Source organism: Palaemon carinicauda, chromosome 31 (assembly GCF_036898095.1).
Source record: "Palaemon carinicauda isolate YSFRI2023 chromosome 31, ASM3689809v2, whole genome shotgun sequence".
NCBI classification, from domain to species: domain Eukaryota; kingdom Metazoa; phylum Arthropoda; class Malacostraca; order Decapoda; family Palaemonidae; genus Palaemon; species Palaemon carinicauda.
In genome coordinates, this window is record NC_090755.1 from 74,646,710 (window position 1) to 74,667,594 (window position 20,885).

A 20,885-nucleotide genomic window follows, 5' to 3' on the forward strand; every position below is an offset into this window, starting at 1 on the left:
GCCGCAAAGCAAGAGGCTCCTGCCTCAAGGAAAGTGGAGGTTGCTGCACAGCGCTGGTATCTGGCAACTCCCAATGCGGCAGCTCACGCGTGGAGGTAGGTTGAGGAACCTCAACATCATACGTCTGGCAGGGTGGCCTGCGCAGAGGTGGAGTTGAGGCGGCTGCCTAATGAGCTGCACAGCGCTGGTATCTGGCAACTCCCAATGCGGCAGCTCACGCGTGGAGGTAGGTTGAGGAACCTCAACATCATACGTCTGGCAGGGTGGACTGCGCAGAGGTGGAGTTGAGGCGATGAGCGCTCGCAGGAGGAGGTGTGCTAACCTTCTCTGCCTGAAACTCCTGCATCAACACCGCAAGCTGAGACTGCATTGTCAGCAGCATAGACCACTAGAGTTTAAGAAAGACAACAACAAACGGAGCTACTGTCCGTTGAAACTGAGGGTCTAAAACAGCTGGTGCGGCAACAGACGGAGTTACTGTCTGTTGCGATACCACCTTGCCTCTCTGGGAGGTGTGCAGTTGTCGTACTGCAGCAAATCCGAACTGACCCAGTGCTAATGGCTACACCTAGGAGTTGGACTTGCGCGGAAGGGACCGACTTGCACTTAAAAGCTGCAAGATTTGGTCCATGGTTTCTGCGAGAAACCTCTTCCGCAGACGAGGAATAAAAGGGCTCTCTCGTCTTTGTGTGGGTGGGGTGATCACGTTGGTTACGTGAGTTGGTAACACCCGAAACCACGGAGGGAAACGTCTGTTCGTCGATCAAGGCCTGCTGAACCCATAAGTCCTTCGACATTACTTCTCCCCTGGGCTTGGGAGCTTGTAAGAGGTCCCAGACTAGGCGAACAACTGGCACGAACAGACGAACCCTCGAACGCAACACTGTAACACTTTGCGCTTATCACTTTATCACTTTTGATTTTCTGTTTGCACTTATTTCACTGAACTCGAAACTTTAAGTGGTTTGTACCTGAAACACGCAATTCTATCCTTCATTAAAAGTTAGTAATTGCGAAAACAGTATTACAATGTAACAGAAAAACATAATGAAAGATAAATAATTCAGTGGCTGGAAAAGAGACTAAACACTAGATCAAATAAACTACGTTTAAAATCTCTCACCGCATAAAGCCTGAGAACAAGAATAAAACTCTAGAAACGTTTACCTTCTTCCCCTAAAGAGACTAGGGAGAAGAGCAAAAACGATAACAACGTTACCCGCTTGAACGAAACGTTTATCCTCCTCTCTCTCCCTCCGTCTCTATCTCTCTCTCTCTTGATTTAGCACCTGAGAGAAGAGCCCAATATATATATCGTTAAAACATATTATTGTTAAAGGAAAAAAAACTGAAAGATTTCCCAAATAAAAAGTTCCTTTATTAGAATTAAAACCATTTAAGCTAAGAAAGAATGAACAAAACGCTAGAATCGGTTTACTCTTACTGCAACGTGACACCGTGATAGACTCTCTCTCTATCGTAACGATAGAGCGCAAGTTGAACGTTCTGAACGTCAACAACTGCAGAGACAAAACAAAACGTTAGTTCAACTTTGAAAACAGTACAAGACTATCAAAGAAATTCTTTCAAAAACATTAAAATAGCATAATATGTTAACAGGTAAAAACGAAATGACGGGCTCAATGTTAATTAACTTCGGTTCAAAGAAAAGACCGCCTACTATTAGGAAAGGTCGAAAATAAACAAATATAAAAATTAATTTTAATAAGTTTATAATAATTTAAGGAAGTTAATCAAAGAGGCCTATAAAAGGCGGAGAGATATAAAATAAATCTATAACTTTTGTTAAGCAAAATTAAGAGAGTCTATACTCTCTTCGACACCAACACTTCCGTCTAAGGGAAGGGTCGGCCATTTAAAAGTGAAAGAGAGTTCATACTCTCTTCGTACCAAAATTAAATAAAAAATTAAATCAAATTAATTCCAAAAACTTGCTAAGCTAATGATATAGCTTCCTGAATAGCGAAGGCTAAATTCTAGAGCAAGTACATCACCAAATCGTGAGCAATAACTCCAGAATCAACAGCGTATCCATGTAGGTCTAGCCGGAGGCACGACAGAGGAAAAATTGAGGTGGTGTTGACAAGAAGTACTGGAGTACCTGACCACAGATGGCGCTGTGGTGTTCACCCCCACCTGTATAGCGATCGCTGGCGTATCCCTACCGTAGATTTCTGTCGGCAACAGAGTTGACAGCTACATGATTATCGGGTAAGATTAATATTGAAAATAACATTTTTAAATACAAAACTTACCCGCTGGTTATATAAGAATGGCTGATTGACACCCTTGGTGGTGGGTCAGAGACAGCTACATAATTAGAAATTCACTTAAGAGTTACATAAACAACTTAAGAGGTTTTCACCTGATAAGGAAGCTGACAGCAATGCTCTGCCTCATTTTGTCTGCTATACTTAGAAGATCCAGCGGTCCACCCAGGGAGCTGATGATCTCTAGGAGCTGTCAAACAGTTCAATAACCTATAACATGACAGGACCTCAACTAATACCCTTGTTCCGGGCGCGCTCTAGGAACAAAATGACCACCTGACTAAATCAAAGATTGTGGAAGATTGCCGATCAATCTTCACATACAATCATAAAAAACATATATAACAGTTCCACGAGAAGAACAAGGGTACTAGGAATTTAGGGAAATGTAGTGGTGGATGTCTCACCTACTACTGCACTCATTGTTACGAGTGATCCCAAAACATAGACGTCCTCATAAAGAGACTGGATACGGTCTAAGTAATGCAAGGCGAATACAAGATTACCCATCCACAAGGCTGTATACGCAATGCTTTGCAGAGAAAAGGTTAGTTTAAAAGTTGCAGAAGCTCCTACAGCTCTTAACTTCATGAGTCTTCACTCTTTTGAAATCTTATGATCTGTCACACAACAGTGTGAAAGAACCTTGGTAATTAAAGTCTATACAAGATGATAGAACGTTTTAGACATAGATAACGCAGGCTTCTTGACCGTGCACCAAAGAGTCATGAATAGACTCTTAACTTCTTTGGTCCTATCCCGATAAAACTTCATCGTTTTAACTGGGCAAAAACTCTTCTCAGCCCTTCACAAACCAAATTCGAGAGGATAGTGATCCCGAAAGATTTAGACCCTGGAGGAGAAGGACGTTTGTAAATGACCAAGAATCCAGGTTGCAAGGCGCCTATGGCTTAACCATTGTCAAGACCATGTTCTTGCTAAAATAGTGAACTTCACTGACTCTCAACTATGGTAGATTTACTCAGAAAGTTAGGCCTAAAAAAAAAAACCAAGTGTAAGAGCTCGGATCTGTCACTATGCGAAGTTCCAGAAACGACCCCTAAATTTCAAAAACTCTTCTCAGCCCTTCACAAACCAAATTCAAGAGGATAGTGATCCCGAAAGATTTAGACCCTGGATGAGAAGGACGTTTGTAAATGACCAAAAATCCAGGTTGCAAGGCGCCTATGGCTTAACCATTGTCAAGACCATGTTCTTGCTAAAATAGTGAACTTCACTGACTCTCAACTATGGTAGATTTACTCAGAATGTTAGGCCTTAAAAAAAAAAAAAACAAGTGTAAGGGCTCGGATCTGTCACTACCGCGAAGTTCCAGAAACGACCCCTAAATTTCAGGCTGGCACATCTAGCTGATGCTTCCAAGTCCTCTCAAATAATCTGAGAAGATCTATAAGGTCTTTATTTGATAAATCCAATCTTCTGCGTCTGAAGAAAGCTGCCCGCATACTCCTGTACCCTTTGATGGTCGAGGAGGAAAAAATGTGTTTTCTTCTAAGGTCTAAGAAGAAATAGGCCACTTGTCTTAAAGTTACCAAATGACTGGCGACTGCGTCTGTGACTGCATGTGCGTCTGCTCTAACGCTTCCCGTAACACAAGTATATCTCTGCGAGGAAGCGTTGCTGAGCATCGGAGAACTACGCGACATGGGCGCGCTTGCATTGTTTCATATCCACATCCAATTGACAGTCATTCGCCTTGCGTTTGCCGTCCCGATTGGTTTTACTATGGGAAGAATCTAGCTGGCGCTGACGCTCCGCCGCGTCCTGGTGCCCCGCGCTCACGCGATGCTCGCGCTGACGCTCCGCCGCGTCCTGGTGCCCCGCGCTCACGCGATGCTCGCGCTGACACTCCAGCAATTCATGACTCGACTGGCGTGGGTCATCACGCTGAAGCTTGGCGCCTGCCTGCTGCTGCCGCTGACGCTCCGAGGCTTCATCGATTAACTTCTGAGCTTCGTCACGCTGCCGCTTAGGTTCTGCTTGCTGCTGCCGCTGACGCTCCGCCTCGCGCCTGCTCCCATCCATCCTTATGACACATCCAGCGTGCCTTGTGCGCAACCTGAATGCATTCAATGTTGTGAGATACCGTCAACAGTAGTTGCTAGACCCCAGAAGAAAGTACTAGACATTCCCCCTAACTGGGGGAGGAGAAGAAGTGAGAACAGAAGCCAACTGAGCACCTTCTCTCTCGAATAATTATGTGTCTTACCCGATTTAGGCGCTGACACGTCGCCTTTTTTCAACAGAAAAACTTCCAGCGAACATCAGTTATTGCGAGATAAGTTACTAGAAAACTTATGACTCCTGAAAGGTCTTGGACGTATTGCATCACAACACACCTGCTGCGAGGGTAAGTTCTGTTCGCGTGCATACATGACGAGTAACTTCCTAGTCTAGTAGACAAGGAGAACGTAGAACGTCATCCTCGTCAGAGATCTGCGTCCTATTACGGAGAAAAAGTTACAAGATTCAAGATACCATAGCGATGACTAACTGATCGCTTCAAGACATTGCAACTTCGCTCTTTTCAAGATACTATGTCACATGGTTGTGACGTTCTAGTTCAACAATTGTAGGCGAAGAAAAGAGCTTTACTTCATCATTCCAAAGCGGAGAGGGAACGTCTTGGACAGCATCAATAGGATCGCTCAGCGGAACATACGTTTAACGCACAAGGTCCGCAATGTACCTCAGCCTACCAACCTTCCTTCTCCCCGGGGTTGAAATGTAAGGAAGAGATGTAAGGCTAGGAGCAAGACGAACACGAACAAACACCTCCTCCAGAGCACTGAGCTATGTTTACGATTCACTAAACAAGGGCGTTTTTTTTTTTTCTTTTTTTTTTTTTTTTAAACATAATACAGTGATGCCTCAGCATACGAAAGTAATCCGTTCAGGATACGGTTTCATATGCTGATTTTTTCATATCCTGAGTCGCGTTTTACATGTAAATAGCCTAATCCGTTCCAAGCCTTACGAAAAGACACCTTTTGTTCATAAACACGCTAAACTGTAGTAATAAACATGCAATGCAGCCATTTCTATCATTCAATAAATAACCCAACCGTTAAAAACAGCCTAATCCATTCCAGAAACCACCATGAGATTATTCAATAATGTAGTTATAGCCCAGTTATCCCCTCCAAGCCCTAGGAACACGGTCCGTTTTCTTTAATACTGTATAAAAGTTACGGTACTGTATGTAAAGCATTTCGATCAGTGAAGGTGTATTGTTACCTGTACACCTAAATTAAGGGTTGATACCCTGAAAAAAAAAGGTACAGTTAATTAACAAAAAAGTTGAAACTTACCTTTTGATTGGAATTACTCTCAGCGACGAGTTGGGATCTCGTAAGCTTTTCGTATCCTGAAAATTTTTTCGTATACTGGGGCATAAAAATCTTCGTATTGCTTTTCGTATCCTGAATTTTTCGTAAGCAGAAACTTTCGTATCCAGAGGTATCACTGTACATGAAATCATAAAAGATCTGCCCGTGGTCGGAGATATACTCTTACACTCTATTCTCATAAAGGCCTTAATGCACTTCCCGCTGTTGCAGCTGCAGGCACTGCATCAACCTCTACAATAGGGTTCGCTATTTCTCTGAGAAAGATTTAATGTTAATTTATCTATTTATTTGTTTTCTTAGTAACTTATGGAGCCATCTTTTCCTACAGGAGCCCCTTGAGATAAAGCATCTTGCTTTTTCAACTAGGGTTGTAGCCTGGCTAGTAATAAAAATAAAATTAATAGAGACCCCATCAACTCAACCAGCGAAACTCTGAAGTCGAAGAGAGGGGTAGCAGGTATAAAATAAAAGGGAAACTTCAGAAAACTTCACATGAGTTTCTAAAAGTTATTCCCTTCCTCCTACAATACTCTATCCTAGGAAGAGAAGCCTTGATTCTTAGGAATCTATTCCTTAGGATTCTGCATTCAGACCTCAATGCTTAGAGGTTTTAATTCTAGTTCTCTCAACCAAGAGTTAGCCCAGAAGGCCTTGGTCCGAGAATATAATATCTTTCTAGTTAAGATTTATTTCTTATCATAGCGCCTGGAGCAAGAATAACCCAACGCTAGATGATCATGGTTAGGTAGACATCAAAGTCTATTGTCATAGGTAGCGAAGCGTCCACACTAATGCTGAAGATTCCGCACTGGCGCTGAAGCGTCCACACTGACGCTGATGCGTCCACACTGGCGCTGAAGCGTCCACACTGACGCCCCGTTCCATTGACGTTCCGCTTCCTTTGCCGCTTCTCCGGCTCTGCTGGCTGTCATGACGCTTGGTAGCATGCTCTGCTGCCTGGCGAACATCGGCGCGCCTGAATAGACTGAAACTAGGCGCTATGAACAGTCGGTTTGCGTTGAGCAGGTAATCAAAGTGATGCATCCACTTCCTCCCACCGTTGAACATTGTGGTCGGTAGGCCGCCTGTGCGACATCGTCGATCCCTAGCACTTGCCACTGTCGGGAGACAACACCCATCAGGTGGAGGCGGAGGTCCTAAGTCCACACCGCACGAAACGTAAATACGCAGAACGAATCTAATTTTGTTTTCAGCTTAGCGCCTGAAGCGCTCGTATAATGTTTGAAAACACTAATACCTCGCTTTATCTATAGCGAGGGTGAGTGTTCTGGGGATCGACAGAAAACGCTCGAGAGGACTTCTGTCCGGGTCTTAAAAGACTGTAACGCCTGGCTACCCACTTGATTCCTTTCGCCGTTCGACTTAACTTCTCCCCTTCCGGGAGCTTGACAGAGGTCTAAGGCTAGGATCACAACAGGTCCGAACAGAAGCACTCTCCACTGAATAAAATTCACTGCGTAATTTAGCATTAAAAATTTGCATTTACTCTTTGGTAAAAAGAAAGTTTCATAATTATCTGAAAACCAAAGTATACGTTCCCTCAAACGAAATGAACTCTTAGAGAGAGACTTACAATTCTGTCAATGGTTTGAATGGGAATGAAAAGTCACTGAATCCCATATAAATGCAACGAAATATTAAATATCACCTTAATAGATATATTTATAAATTTAAATAAACCCTTAAATTAAGGGATTCTAATAAAAGACGAATTATCACTCATATTCATTGGAACATTTACACTTAATATACGAATAATTTTAGTATTCCACCAAGGAAACAACGATACATAGAATCGTGCGCTACATGGATTGTAAAGAATACTGCATCGTATAAACATTAAGTGAACTTTAACTTCCTTTAATCTCAGACTAAGGAAAAATACTGAAAGGACCAATTAATTGCAAAATAAAATGTTCTTTTTACATAGTACAGTTACAACTAAAAAACTTGAGAAGTAAGAAGAATGTACTATTCATAAAAATCACTACAAAATATTGTAATATTGTAACAATACTGACAACTGCATAACAAAAATGAACTGAACGCTAGTTAATCTTTGCAAACAGACTGAAGATTATCTAAAGAAAAACTATTAAAAGGATAAAATTTTCTCAAAATAATAATCCTTTAATTTAATTTATAACTTAATACTTCAAAAGAAAGCATTCACTTATCATTCTACGTAAAAAGCAAAAAAGACTTTTAGCCTACGGAAGAGGCTGTGACGTCATCAATGGACGAAATGTTTACATCCCGCCCTTATGCTTTCGTGAGGTTTAAAATAGATTGAAAACCTTCTAATTCTACCTTTTAATCTATAAATACGTGATCACAGATCAAATAAAACAAATAAGCGAAAGCCCAAACTCAAAAAAACGTTAGTACATCACCAAATAAAGTACAAATAGAGTAAGCAAACGAGAGAGAATTTCCAATAGTACTGCCAGTTATGGCCGGCAGGGAAAATCTGAAGTGGTTGGGTATAGTTCTACCTGTAGTACCGTGAGGGTGCTAGTGTACACCTGCCATATCTGCGATGACCGCGCGAGATTTTGAATTTCCTGCTGGGGCGTCCAGGGACTTTAGCCATTCTTACATAACCAGTGGGTAAGTTTTATATTTAAAATAATAGTTATCAATCTTCATTTCAAGGATATTCCTGTTATATAAATATTGGGTAATTTAATTTGTAATAAATTAAGAAATATTAATTTTATGATAAAATCACGGCCGTCGTCCGTTGGCGGCATTCCCCTAGCACTTCGTGGGTTAAACCTAATCAAATTTTAACAATATAAAGAATCAATACTACAGTATTCATTAACTGTGATGTGAACAGAAAATTTCCAAATGATAGGGATCAAATTTGCCAGCATAAATACAAAATAAATAATCTAAACAGTTTAACACTTTGGTACAAAGAATATGACAGCATCAATGTACAGTACTAGACACTTTATCCATTTATGATAAACATTATAACTCATGGTATATACTTATTCTGGAACTAGTAAACATTCAAATTTCACATTCCTCGTTAATCCAACCTAGGGTACTGTGTCCTTACTCATCATGTCATAGCATATTTAATCAACAAGGATAGATAACACCAAACTTACTACCAGTGATCCTGTTCTACACAAGCAGAGGTCACCCAACACAGGCCCAAAACAATTCACCAATGAACTAGAAAACCAAAGGTGTGAAATATATGAACGGAACTAAAACCTGCACACATATGAAATAGAACTAGCTTAGCCTCAAAATGTCCTATTACTTGAACGGGAGCCTTTGTATATCAGCAGCCAGTTCCTCGCATTCATTAAGAACTGACCTAAACTTTCCCCCCTAACCTAACCGACTTACCTAACGGGGGGCTGCAACCTCCCTTACACTGCTGTATTCTAAGTTAGCCGTAATCATACATACAGGTGGCCGCTATCATACATACACCTCGAACTAGCTTAGCCTCAAAATGTCCTGATTACTTGAATGGTAGACCTGCCACGGACAGTAAACTAGAGTAACCTGCTATATTGACAAAATCTTTTATAATACTGTACGAATTAAAAAAAAAATACTTTACAAGTGATACAAGTGAAACAAAATCCATTGGAAACGGTCCAGTTTCAATACACACACATCCTAAGGTCCAATAATCACAGGATTAGGATAGAAATGGTTTATATTTAAATACATATTCACGTAAAATAACTAATTCATTCATGCTAAAACTAATTTACCATCTTATGTCCATTCAGGCGACTTGTTGACAGAATAGGATTGTTAACGCAAAGGGCCGAGTTTTTCTGTCTCTTTGCTAGATACAAGTCTGTAAAAAACAACTTAAAACGCCTAATCACTTGTCGAATGGAACTGGAAGAAAATCATTCGTTAGCGATAAGAGGATCTATTTTGATGCGCTGACGCTTTATCAGAATGCAAGGAATTTGACGTTTATACCTTTGAAGTTGGACAACAGTTGAAGTCCTTTATTATGACTAATTGTTTGTAATCTGGTGCGTTTCTTATAATGTAAATTTCAATACTAAGTTAATACTACACAATTTATACAACTAGAGTTAATATTTTAAAATAAAAGAAGTAAAATATATATAAAATTTATATAGCGTACCATAATACACACATAGAAAAAATATTAATTTTTTATTATTGGCTAGAGTACTATCAATAAAAATCTAAACTAACCCAATAAAACCTGGTACCTTTCTTTTATAGAACGTTCTTATCAACATCTGCCCGAGTAATAACAAACCCGTAGGTGCCACGTTTATTCATGTATTATATCATGAATGGCATGATGGTAGAATAAAACTAAAAGACGAAAATAATATAAACGTCACATGTTTATTTTACAAAAAGGAATTATATTTACAATAAATATAAATAGATGAGGAACAATTCACGAGATGCTACACTTGGCACCTCAGCATAACATTGAGCCAAGCCCGCCAGCATTTCCACCATTTTCTCCTAAAGAGATAATGGTTCGTGTTTTACTTAGTTATGTTAAAGCGTAGGATGCTCTTTAAACGTAAGTATAATCAGAATGCATATATTTTCTTTGCGTGCCGTTTATTTTGACAATTTTGTGGTGAGAGTACAATATTAGAAGCTACCCAGTTATGGGCATATTTTCTGGATAGGCCATTTTGGTTGGTATTCCTGGATGAGTATTATGGCTGGCAACTGCACCGATTCCAGTTGAACAGGGCAGCCACTTCGAGACTGAAGATGGAAATGAAATCAAAACAAGGAAAGAAATTCTAGAAAAAAAATTAAACTAAATCCTAATGGTTCAGATATTGATTTCTGATTCTTTGACATATGGTAGTCTGTTACACGTACAGTCAGTGAGGACGACAGCTAGACAACTAATATAGGGTCTTAGTTTGATAAATGGAAACCTTTGTAGTTCGTAAGGACGAACCTAATCAGTAATTAGAATAGGGTTAAATGTCTATCATAGCACAATATTCCAAATGAAAATAATAGTGTTCTACGTCTATTTATAGGTACTCTTGAAGTGTATCGTGCAAATAATTGGGAACTTATTTTTTTTTAAATTGTAGAATAATCCCAGTTTGATTGAGAAATCACATTCTGTAAAGGAAACAAACTAGAATACCACCTTCCCTAAGGTTCCCCAACCTAACCCAATATAAGAGCATTATCCTTACTTACCTAGGGATTGCAGACCTCTGTATCCTTACCTTACTGTAAAACTCAAGTCTCAACCCTGTGTTTGCTTCCCACTAGAATTTACTAATGGCAAGATAACTAAATTGTACATTAAGGGGTCGGTAGCCTGATATACCTTCTTGAATGCTTTATATCAAAGGCATCCTCTTCTTCCAAAGTTCTCTCCATATCATCCTTCAGTTTATTTTGCCATCTAATTCTCCGCCTCCCTCTTGATCTTCTCTTCCTAACGGACCCAAGCCATTCATCCTCAACATGTGCCAACACCATCTCGGTCATGACACTGATCACCACTGAAGTCATCATTATTGTTATTATATTTTGCTTATTTCATCGTTTTCCAATTTTTCGAGCAGTGATAATCCCCTAATCCACCTCTGCATTCTAATCTATATTCTCTCAAGCTTTGCTTCCTCTTTTTGATCCATATATTAACACTGGTCTTATTACTCTGCTATAGATCTTGAATTTTAGGTTCATTGGTATTTTCTTATCACTTACCACTCCTGCTACATTCCTCCACTTCCCCTAAGCTGCTTTTATTCTAATCTCAACTTCAGCCTCATATCCTCCCTCCTGACTTATAGTAGACAAAAAGTATCTGAATTGTTCCACCTGTTTTATAACCGAGCCTTCACTTTCATTTACAGTATAGCTATTCTATCCCTACCTTCCTTACTGCTCACCATAGCTTCAGTCTTGTCCACATTTACTCTCAAGCCACCTCTCTCCAGAATCTCTTGCCATTCTACAACCCTTCTCTGTAACTCTTCTTCATTTTCCTCAATAATCACCATATCATCTGCTTATCGTAACTCCCACAACTCTTCATTTCTGATCTCTTCACCTAACACATCCATGACCACCAAGAATAAAAATGTGCCCAATGCTGACCACCAGTGTAATACAATACTAACTTCAAAGGTTTCTATTTCCCCAACATCTATTGCTACTTTTGTCTTTGTTCTTTAGTTCATCATCTCTACCATTCTAATCAATTTCTCTGGGACTTTCTTTTTCCTCAAGCACAAAAGTAACTGGGATACAAACCAATGCTATTTATAGGGGTTATTACTTTCAGCGAAGCTGGAAGGATGAGCCATTAAAATGTAGCGAGCGTTAACTACCCATCCCACTAGTTAGGGGGGTAGGGGATGTAGCTTGCTACCCCTCCCTCTCACAAAACTGTGAATGAGCTCCCTTTGCTTTTGGCTCGGATGGTGAGTGGCTGTCACTGCTCTTTCACCTCGCCTCTTTTGGACTGCTATTAATCTTTGAGATTTTAACTTATACATATGAATACATACTTAATATTTTCAAATATATATATATATATATATATATATATATATATATATATATATATATATATATATATATATATATATATATATATATATGATTGTAGGTTTCTTCTCAGGTGCTGTGTGTGTGACAGCGTAGTACGCCAGGTTCTCAAGGGCAGAGAAGGTTGTATATATATATATATATATATATATATATATATATATATATATATATATATATATATATATATATATATATATATATATATATATATATATATATATATATATATATATATATATATATATATATATATATATATATATATATATGATTGTAGGTTTCTTTTCAGGTGCTGTGTGTGTGACAGCGTAGTACGGCAGGTTCTCAAGGGCGGAGAACCTTCCCATCAGACCTTTCTTTCTTGGTCATCATTCTTCCCATTGGCGGATGACCTTCCGTGCTCCAGCTGATGCCGCAGGGAAGTCACATTGTGGGGATACTCCTCCGTTCGGCTGTTATCTCCCCCTTCCCCCTTCATGTCTTAAAAAAAATCTGCTGGGGAAAGGGAGTGCGGCCAGCAATATACTGCGCGGGGGTAACACCTTTCCCGTTCGTGGGTTAGGTTGTGCTTCCAAATGGTTTTATTCATTAATTAAGTAAAATTATAACTGTTGTAATTTAACTTTCAGCTTTGTCTCTGTGGAGGTCCCCTCCTTCCCTCTAGACGGTTGTGGTTCTCTCGAGTACTGTAGCTATTTTTCTTAGCTGAATTAATTAATTGTAATTCTTTGTTACGCTGCCGCTCTCCTTCTCCTGTCAATGTCAGCCAGGGAAGGGAGTGCCCAGCCCTTAATTTTCGTCTGTTGTCTTGGTGAACACCTTTCCCGTTTGTGGACTAGGTGCTTCTCCCAAGGGAGTTTTTTGTTACATAATTTGTTTTGTTTTTCCTCAGCGATGCCGTTTTTGTTTGCTCGGCTATGATAGCTGACGTAGAAAACCTGTTCCTTTCATCCCGGTGGAATCTGCTGTCTCTACCCCATCTCTTTCTTGCTCTCCTGCACCTGCGGCAGCTCCTGATCATCAAGCTAACCTCGAGGAACTAGCTCTGGCTACGTTTTCTCTGGTAACGCTCCATGCAGACCTTCAACTTGAACAAGGCTTGTTGATGGAAAGCAAAGAGCGCTGCCTGGAGGTCGCCTTCAGGGGTTGGATTTCTTTCCCTTCCGAGGGAGAGTTTTCTTCCCCAGATGTTGGGCTCTGTTTCTCCCTTCTGAGGGAAAACTTCCCTTCATCATCTTTTGTCTCTCCTGCGAGGTTCCCTTTCCTAGGGAAAGGGCTCTCATAGAGACTTCTCTTCGGAGACTTGCTGACCCATCAGTTGTTATTTGACGTCGGGATGGTGGCAGTAGTCAACGCCATGTTCGTCCTCCTCTGCGCCTTCAGGGTGCTCCTGCTCCGTCGGCAAAGAGACACCTCTCACATCCTCGCCGCCACAGTCTGCCTCTTCGTAGGAACCTGCCCAGCCTGCCCCATTTAGTTCCCGACCTTTGCTTCCGTCATTGGCCTCTCCTCAACGAACTTCGGTTTGTTTGTCTCCTGCAAGGGATCGTTCTCGATCTCCTCCCTAGTACATGTCACCTTACGAAGGTCACATTTCTCCACCTGAGCTCCAGTTACAGTTTATTGACAGCGTTCTCCGTCTCGTCAGGTTCACCATCGACCTTGCTAGAATTGTCCACCGTCCCGTCAGTTCGTAGATCGCCTAGCCATCGCATACTGCTGTCGACTAGTTCAACCTCTCGTAAATCGCTTGCTACACGAGAATCGCTTGGTCTTCGATAATGCCTGCTACATGAGAATCGCTTGCAGTTCGATAATCACCTACTCATTCATCCTCTCGTGTTTCGCCTGCTAAGTGAGAATCGCTTGCAGTTCGACAGCAGCCTGCTCTTCCATCTCCCTCTCGGGAATCGCTTGCTACGTGTGAATCGCTTGCAGCTCAACAATAGCCTGCTGTTCCAGCTTTTTGGAATCGCGTGCTTGTTAGCATCAGGAACTTTGATCTTCTATCCAACAGCGTTCTCACGTATCTCGTAACCGAAACACTTCGATCACCGTCAGAGCATTAAACGCCCAACGGTGCATGAATCGTTGGCCTACCTCCTCATCTTTGCTGCTTAAACGCTCATCACTCAACAAGCCAGCGTTTGGCTGTTGCTGAGAGCATTTCAGATGTTTATGTTCTGAGTAAGTACTGTTTTTATTTATTTTTGTTAGGCGCGTTCATGAGTGATAGAAAGTTTATTGTTTATCTTTGATTATAGTGCGATAGTTAAGTTAGTTAGGAGTGTTCATAAGTGTTTTTCTTTTTTATTTTGGCAGGCCGCGATTCCTCCTTTGGAGAGTTATTTTTGAATGCCGATCTTTAGTTGACGACCTGGCCTGTATTAGATTGTTTTAAGACTGCTCTTGGATTACGCAACCGTTGATGACCTGGACTACGATTAGGATTAAGATTTGATTGCACTGAACGATTTCCTTGATTTTGATGCCATAATGACCCAGCCCGTTTGAAGGATTTTCCGTTTGGATTACTGTTTATAAAGATTGTGTATGATGACGATGATGATGATGATGATGATACTGACACCTGTGACTCAAGGAGTTGAGGCCGTTATGGCAAATTAAGAACTCTTCGGTTACCATAAACTGTAGTGGTAGTTTGCCGTGAAAGGACATTTCGGCTTGTGTGTGGCGACAGTGTTGGTGTCGTAATATATATAAACATATATTTTGAGCTGGTGTGCGGTTTAGTATTAAGTTTGTTAGGGTTTTTTATTTGAATGGTGATACGGTTTTTTTTGGTATATTTATGAATTTAATGATCTGTTTTACGTGTAATTATTTTGGTTGGTGGTGGTTTATATGTTAAGCTTATTTTGAATGCAGAATTTTTTTGCTTTTGGTTGCGGTGAATATAATTTTAAGGCTATGTTTTGTTTTCATTTTCCTTCTGTCCAAGAGTCCAGTTTGAAGTAGAGTCAGGGGAAAGTTTGTATTGTTGGATATTGAGAAAGTAGGAGTGATCAAGGGTGTAGGGGGTTGTTTTTGTTGACATCCCGCCACAGCGTCGCTCTCTTTCGGAACACAATTGTCCTCCAAGGGGTAAATCGCTCAGCCTTCACAACACTCGCCTGCTTCATAGTCTCTCCATTGTCCGGTAGAGCTTGAATCGCCCGACCATTGTCGATGGTCGACATTTCATGTACCACCTATGCATTCGGTTACACGTGAATCGCCGACGGTTCCATCAGCTTGTGGATCACCTGACCATCGTCAACGATCAACAACTCTTGTACCTCTAAAGCGTTTGGTTACACATGAACCGCATACGCGATTGACTTCTCGTCAAGCTTTTGCTATGCGAGAATCACCTGCTTGTCCACCACTTCGGAAATCACCTGCTCGTCAACAATCACCTGCTCATCAGCGTTCGCCTGCTTGTAAGCGTTTGCTAGCTCGTCAGCAATCGTCTTGCCAACAGTGTTCACCTCAGCAACCACACACGTAGCTTAGACCTTCACCGTCTTGAGAATCACTCATCCGTCCCTTAACGAACTAGCGTTCAGCCTTAATTCAAAGCGTTCCCAAATCATCCCATCGTTCAGCTACGTGTGAGTCACCTACTTGAGGACAGTCGACACACCGACCTGCCTCTCATGGAGCGGTAACGATCGAACCTGCGTCAACGTGGTATCGCTCGTCAATGCGGGGACACACTCCCTCATATCGATCATCAAGTCATCGGTCTTCATGTTGGCAATCACAATCGCGTCATGAGAACGAGGTTTCCTGACGCTCTCCAATGTGTCAGTGGTCGTCATATCCTCATGCAAAGAGGATCACCAACTGCAGCCACCAAAGGCGGTGGTTGTGGCCGCTAGGAAGGTAGAGTGGTTCGCAATCATTCACCGTTGTACCAGGAAGGCTTTGGAGACCTTCCTTCTCTGGCACCTGCACCATTGACTTTCTAGCCCACCAAATAGTGACCCTGTGGGCTAACACCATTCTGAAACCAGCGATTTGTGAATTGCCTCCTTAAGAGTTGTTGATTTACTGCCCTGCCTCTCGTTCGGCAGTAGCGATCGACCTTGCTTTTTTCGCGGTATTGCTCGTCGAGTCTTGTTAGCGTCAGCATCGGACGTCGACTCTTTGTAGGTTGTCGACATTGGTGTTACAGAGAGCTTGTCTGCTGCCCTGCCAGCTACTCCTGCGACTGTGTCTTCTTCTTCATCTTCCGCTGCCAAGGTCTGTGCTCCTTCCCCTGACAAACATCCTTTGGGGATAGAGCAAGATCTGAGGCACATCTTTCTGATGAGTGTTTTCCCTTAACAGTAAAGGGTCTCACGGTTAATCAGCCTGGTGATCCCACACTCGTACATCGTCGGTCGGCGAGACAAGAGTCCTTTCACTCTTCGCCTCCTTAGTCTTCTTCTTCGGAAGAAATGGCACATCCTGTCTCTTGTTACCAACCTTCGCCTCCGTCTCCGATCTCTTGTCAACATGCTCCATCACACCAGGCTTTTGCCTGATGGGATGCGGTGGCTGAGAGTTTTCACCAGCAGGTTCCTAATACTGAGATTGCTTGGCTCCAAAACTCCTCCATGGAGGGGTTCTTCCTCTTCGAGCCAAGGGACGTTAGCAGGCTGCGGAGAGGGGGAGGAAATCCAACACGGCGTGAATCGCCCGACCATTGTCGATGGTTGACATTTCATGTACCACCTATGCGTTCGGTTACACGTGAATCGCCGACGGTTCCATCAGCTTGTGGATCACCTGACCATCGTCAACGATCAACAACTCTTGTACCTCTTAAGCGTTTGGTTACACATGAACCGCATACGCGATTGACTTCTCGTCAAGCTTTTGCTATGCGAGAATCACCTGCTTGTCCACCACTTCGGAAATCACCTGCTCGTCAACAATCACCTGCTCATCAGCGTTCGCCTGCTTGTAAGCGTTTGCTTGCTCGTCAGCAATCGTCTTGCCAACAGTGTTCACCTCAGCGACCATACACGTAGCTTAGACCTTCACCGTCTTGAGAATCACTCATCCGTCCCTTAACGAACTAGCGTTCAGCCTTAATTCAAAGCGTTCCCAAATCATCCCATCGTTCAGCTACGTGTGAGTCACCTACTTGAGGACAGTCGACACACCGACCTGCCTCTCATGGAGCGGTAACGATCGAACCTGCGTCAACGTGGTATCGCTCGTCAATGCGGGGACACACTCCCTCATATCGATCATCAAGTCATCGGTCTTCATGTTGGCAATCACAATCGCGTCATGAGAACGAGGTTTCCTGACGCTCTCCAACGTGTCAGTGGTCGTCATATCCTCATGCAAAGAGGATCATCAACTGTAGCCACCAAAGGCGGTGGTTGTGGCCGCTAGGAAGGTAGAGTGATTCGCAATCATTCACCGTTGTACCAGGAAGGCTTTGGAGACCTTCCTTCTCTGGCACCTGCACCATTGACTTTCTAGCCCACCAAATAGTGACCCTGTGGGCTAACACCATTCTGAAACCAGCGATTTGTGAATTGCCTCCTTAAGAGTTGTTGATTTACTGCCCTGCCTCTCGTTCGGCAGTAGCGATCGACCTTGCTTTTTTCGCGGTATTGCTCGTCGAGTCTTGTTAGCGTCAGCATCGGACGTCGACTCTTTGTAGGTTGTCGACATTGGTGTTACAGAGAGCTTGTCTGCTGCCCTGCCAGCTATTCCTGCGACTGTGTCTTCTTCTTCATCTTCCGCTGCCAAGGTCTGTGCTCCTTCCCCTGACAAACATCCTTTGGGGATAGAGCAAGATCTGAGGCACATCTTTCTGATGAGTGTTTTCCCTTAACAGTAAAGGGTCTCACGGTTAATCAGCCTGGTGATCCCACACTCGTACATCGTCGGTCGGCGAGACAAGAGTCCTTTCACCTCTTCGCCTCCTTAGTCTTCTTCTTCGGAAGAAATGGCCCATCCTGTCTCTTGTTACCAACCTTCGCCTCCGTCTCCGATCTCTTTTCAACATGCTCCATCACACCAGGCTTTTGCCCGATGGGATGCGGTGGCTGAGAGTTTTCACCAGCAGGTTCCTAATACTGAGATTGCTTGGCTCCAAAACTCCTCCATGGAGGGGTTCTTCCTCTTCGAGCCAAGGGACGTCAGCAGGCTGCGGAGAGGGGGAGGAAATCCAACACGGATTCCCTCCCTAGGGCCCTTACAGCTTTGCCCTACAGACATCCAGCCCTTCCAAAGACCAGCCATACGAAACCATCAACTATTAAAATGGCAGTAATTTTGAAAACATATCTGTCTTAATAGCCCTCTCCTATCAAGGAAGGGAAAGGCAACAAGTCCAGTCGTGGAGGAAAACATCAGAGAGGTGGTGGTTAAAACTGTAAACATTATTATTATTATTATTACTTGCTAAGCTACAATCCTAGTTGGAAAAGTAGGATGTTATAAGCCCAAGGGCCCCAACAGGGAAAATAGCCCAGTGAGGAAAGGAAAAGAGGAAAATAGAATATTTTAAGAAGAGTAGCAACATTAAAATAAATATCTCCTATATAAGCTAAAAAAAAATTAACAAAACAAGAGGAAGAGAAATAAGATAGAATAGTGTGCTCAAGTGTACCCTCAAGCAAGAGAACTCCAACCTAAGACAGTGGAAGTCCATGGTACAAAGGCTATGGCACTACCTAAGACTAGAGAACAATGGTTTTATTTTGGAGTGTCCTTCTCCTAGAAGAGCTGCTGACCATAGCTAAAGAGTCTCTTCTACCCTTACCAAGAGGAAAGAAGCCACTGAACAATTACAGTAAAGTAACCCCTTAAGTGAAGAAGAATTGTTTGGTAATCTGTGTTGTCAGGTGTATGAGGACAGAGGAGGATATGTAAAGAATAGGCCAGATTATTCAGTGTGTGTAGGTAAAGGGAAAATGAACCATAACCAGAGAGAAGGATCCAATGTAGTACCGTCTGCCTACAAAGCTGCTGGACCAGGTGGATGCCATTCGAGGCCGAACCTTGGACGATCTCTGTGATTTGTTCAGGGTATCGCGTCCCATTCTTTTCATCTATCCCTCCACTGAATAAAAATACAGTGCTTGTGAGCTCATTTGCGATGGGATCAGCAAAGGGTCAGGCCGAAGTCCGGACAGGGTTGGAGAAGGGTCCTATCCAGGAGGTCCTCGACAGTTCCCCAGGCTTCTTCAATCAACTCTTTCTTGTGGAAAAGGCATCTGGAGGCTGGTGACCAGTCACTGATCTCTCAGCTCTGTACAAGTTTGTCGAACAGACTTCATTCTGTATGGAACTGGCAGACACGGTCAGTCTAGTGATAAGACCGCAAGAGTTCATGTGTACACTGGATCTAAAGGACGCATTCATCCAGATCCCATTCCATCCGTCTTGAAGGAAGTATCTGAGTTTCAACATCGATAACTAGACATACCAGTTCAAGGTGCTTTGTTTCGGCCCTTCTACAACACCTCAGGTCATCACAAGAGTGTTTGCCCTGTGTCATCTTGGGCTCAGAGGTTCGACATCTGGCTCCTTTGTTACCTGGACAACTGGCTAATCCTAGCAGACTCGGTGGCAACCCTCCTTCAGCAATGAGACAAACTTCTGAGACTTTACCAAGATCTGGGAGTCATGGTAATCTCGAGAAGTCTTCCTGCTTTCCACTCAAAGACTGATATACCTATGCATGGTATTAGACACCAAACATCATAAAGCCTTCCCATCTGATAGGATAGCAAGGCTGAGGAAAGTCGCAAGCCCTTTTCTCAAATGAGAAGATCTCCCAGCCCAGAAGGGGCTATGTCTCCTCAGACATCTATCATCCTTGCCCCATCTAGTTCCCATCGGTCTTCTCTGGATTTGATCTCTCCAGTGGCGTCTGAAGTCCAATTAGAATCAGGCTTTTGATTCCCCTGACACTCTGATTCCCATGGGATCAGAGGAATGGATGGATCTCGAATGGTGGCTGGCAGACAAGAATCTGCTGAAGGGTGTCAATCTTCTTATCCCTCCTCCTGATTTGATGCTGTTCTTGGACGCATCAAAAGAAGGGTGGGGGTCCCACGTGCGGCACCACACAGCCTCAGGCCTTTGGTCAGAGTCCGAATAGTATCTTCACATAAGTCTACTGGAGATGAAAGCCATTTTTTTTTGTCTCTCCAAGAGTTCCACCAGTTCCTGGCCGTTCACTCGGTGGGGGTGAGCGACAACACCACGGTAGTAGCTTACATCAAGGAACAAGGAGGTACTTTTCCGCAGCCCCTATTCCAGCTAGCAGTAAAGAAACTGAGATGGGTAGAAGTCCACTCGGTCTCACTATCAGCTCGCTTCATTCCAGGCAAGAGGAATGTGCTCGCCGACAATCTGAACAGAGCATCGCAGATAGTGGGTTCCGAATGGTCTGTGGATCATCTAGTAGCCAGCAAAGTCATGACTTGGTGGGGTTCCCTGACTGTGGACCTGTTCGCAACAGCCCAGAACTTCAGGCTCCTGTTGTACTTTTCCCCAGTCCCAGATCTCAAGGCTCTGACGAGATGCATTCCAACAACGGTGGGACAACATCAGCGTGTACACATTCCCACCGTTCTGTCTGATGCGAAGAGTACTCAACAAGACC

The 20,885-nt window shown here is 42.8% G+C and overlaps 2 protein-coding genes across 2 annotated transcripts in view; one reads left to right on the forward strand and one right to left on the reverse strand.

Annotated features, from left to right (window-relative positions):
• Positions 1 to 9,942, reverse strand: part of LOC137624795 (palmitoyltransferase ZDHHC23-B-like) — an 87,462-nt gene extending 77,520 nt beyond the window's left edge. The window contains exon 1 of the mRNA XM_068355749.1: positions 9,913 to 9,942. Within this exon, the coding sequence (XP_068211850.1) occupies positions 9,913 to 9,942 (30 nt within the window). The remainder of the gene's footprint in view (positions 1 to 9,912) is intronic.
• Positions 9,943 to 10,113: 171 nt separating this feature from the next.
• LOC137624547 (uncharacterized) overlaps positions 10,114 to 20,885 on the forward strand; it is a 90,259-nt gene continuing 79,487 nt past the window's right edge. Inside the window, exon 1 of the mRNA XM_068355434.1 lies at positions 10,114 to 10,241. The gene's annotated coding sequence lies outside the window, so the exon portion shown is untranslated. The remainder of the gene's footprint in view (positions 10,242 to 20,885) is intronic.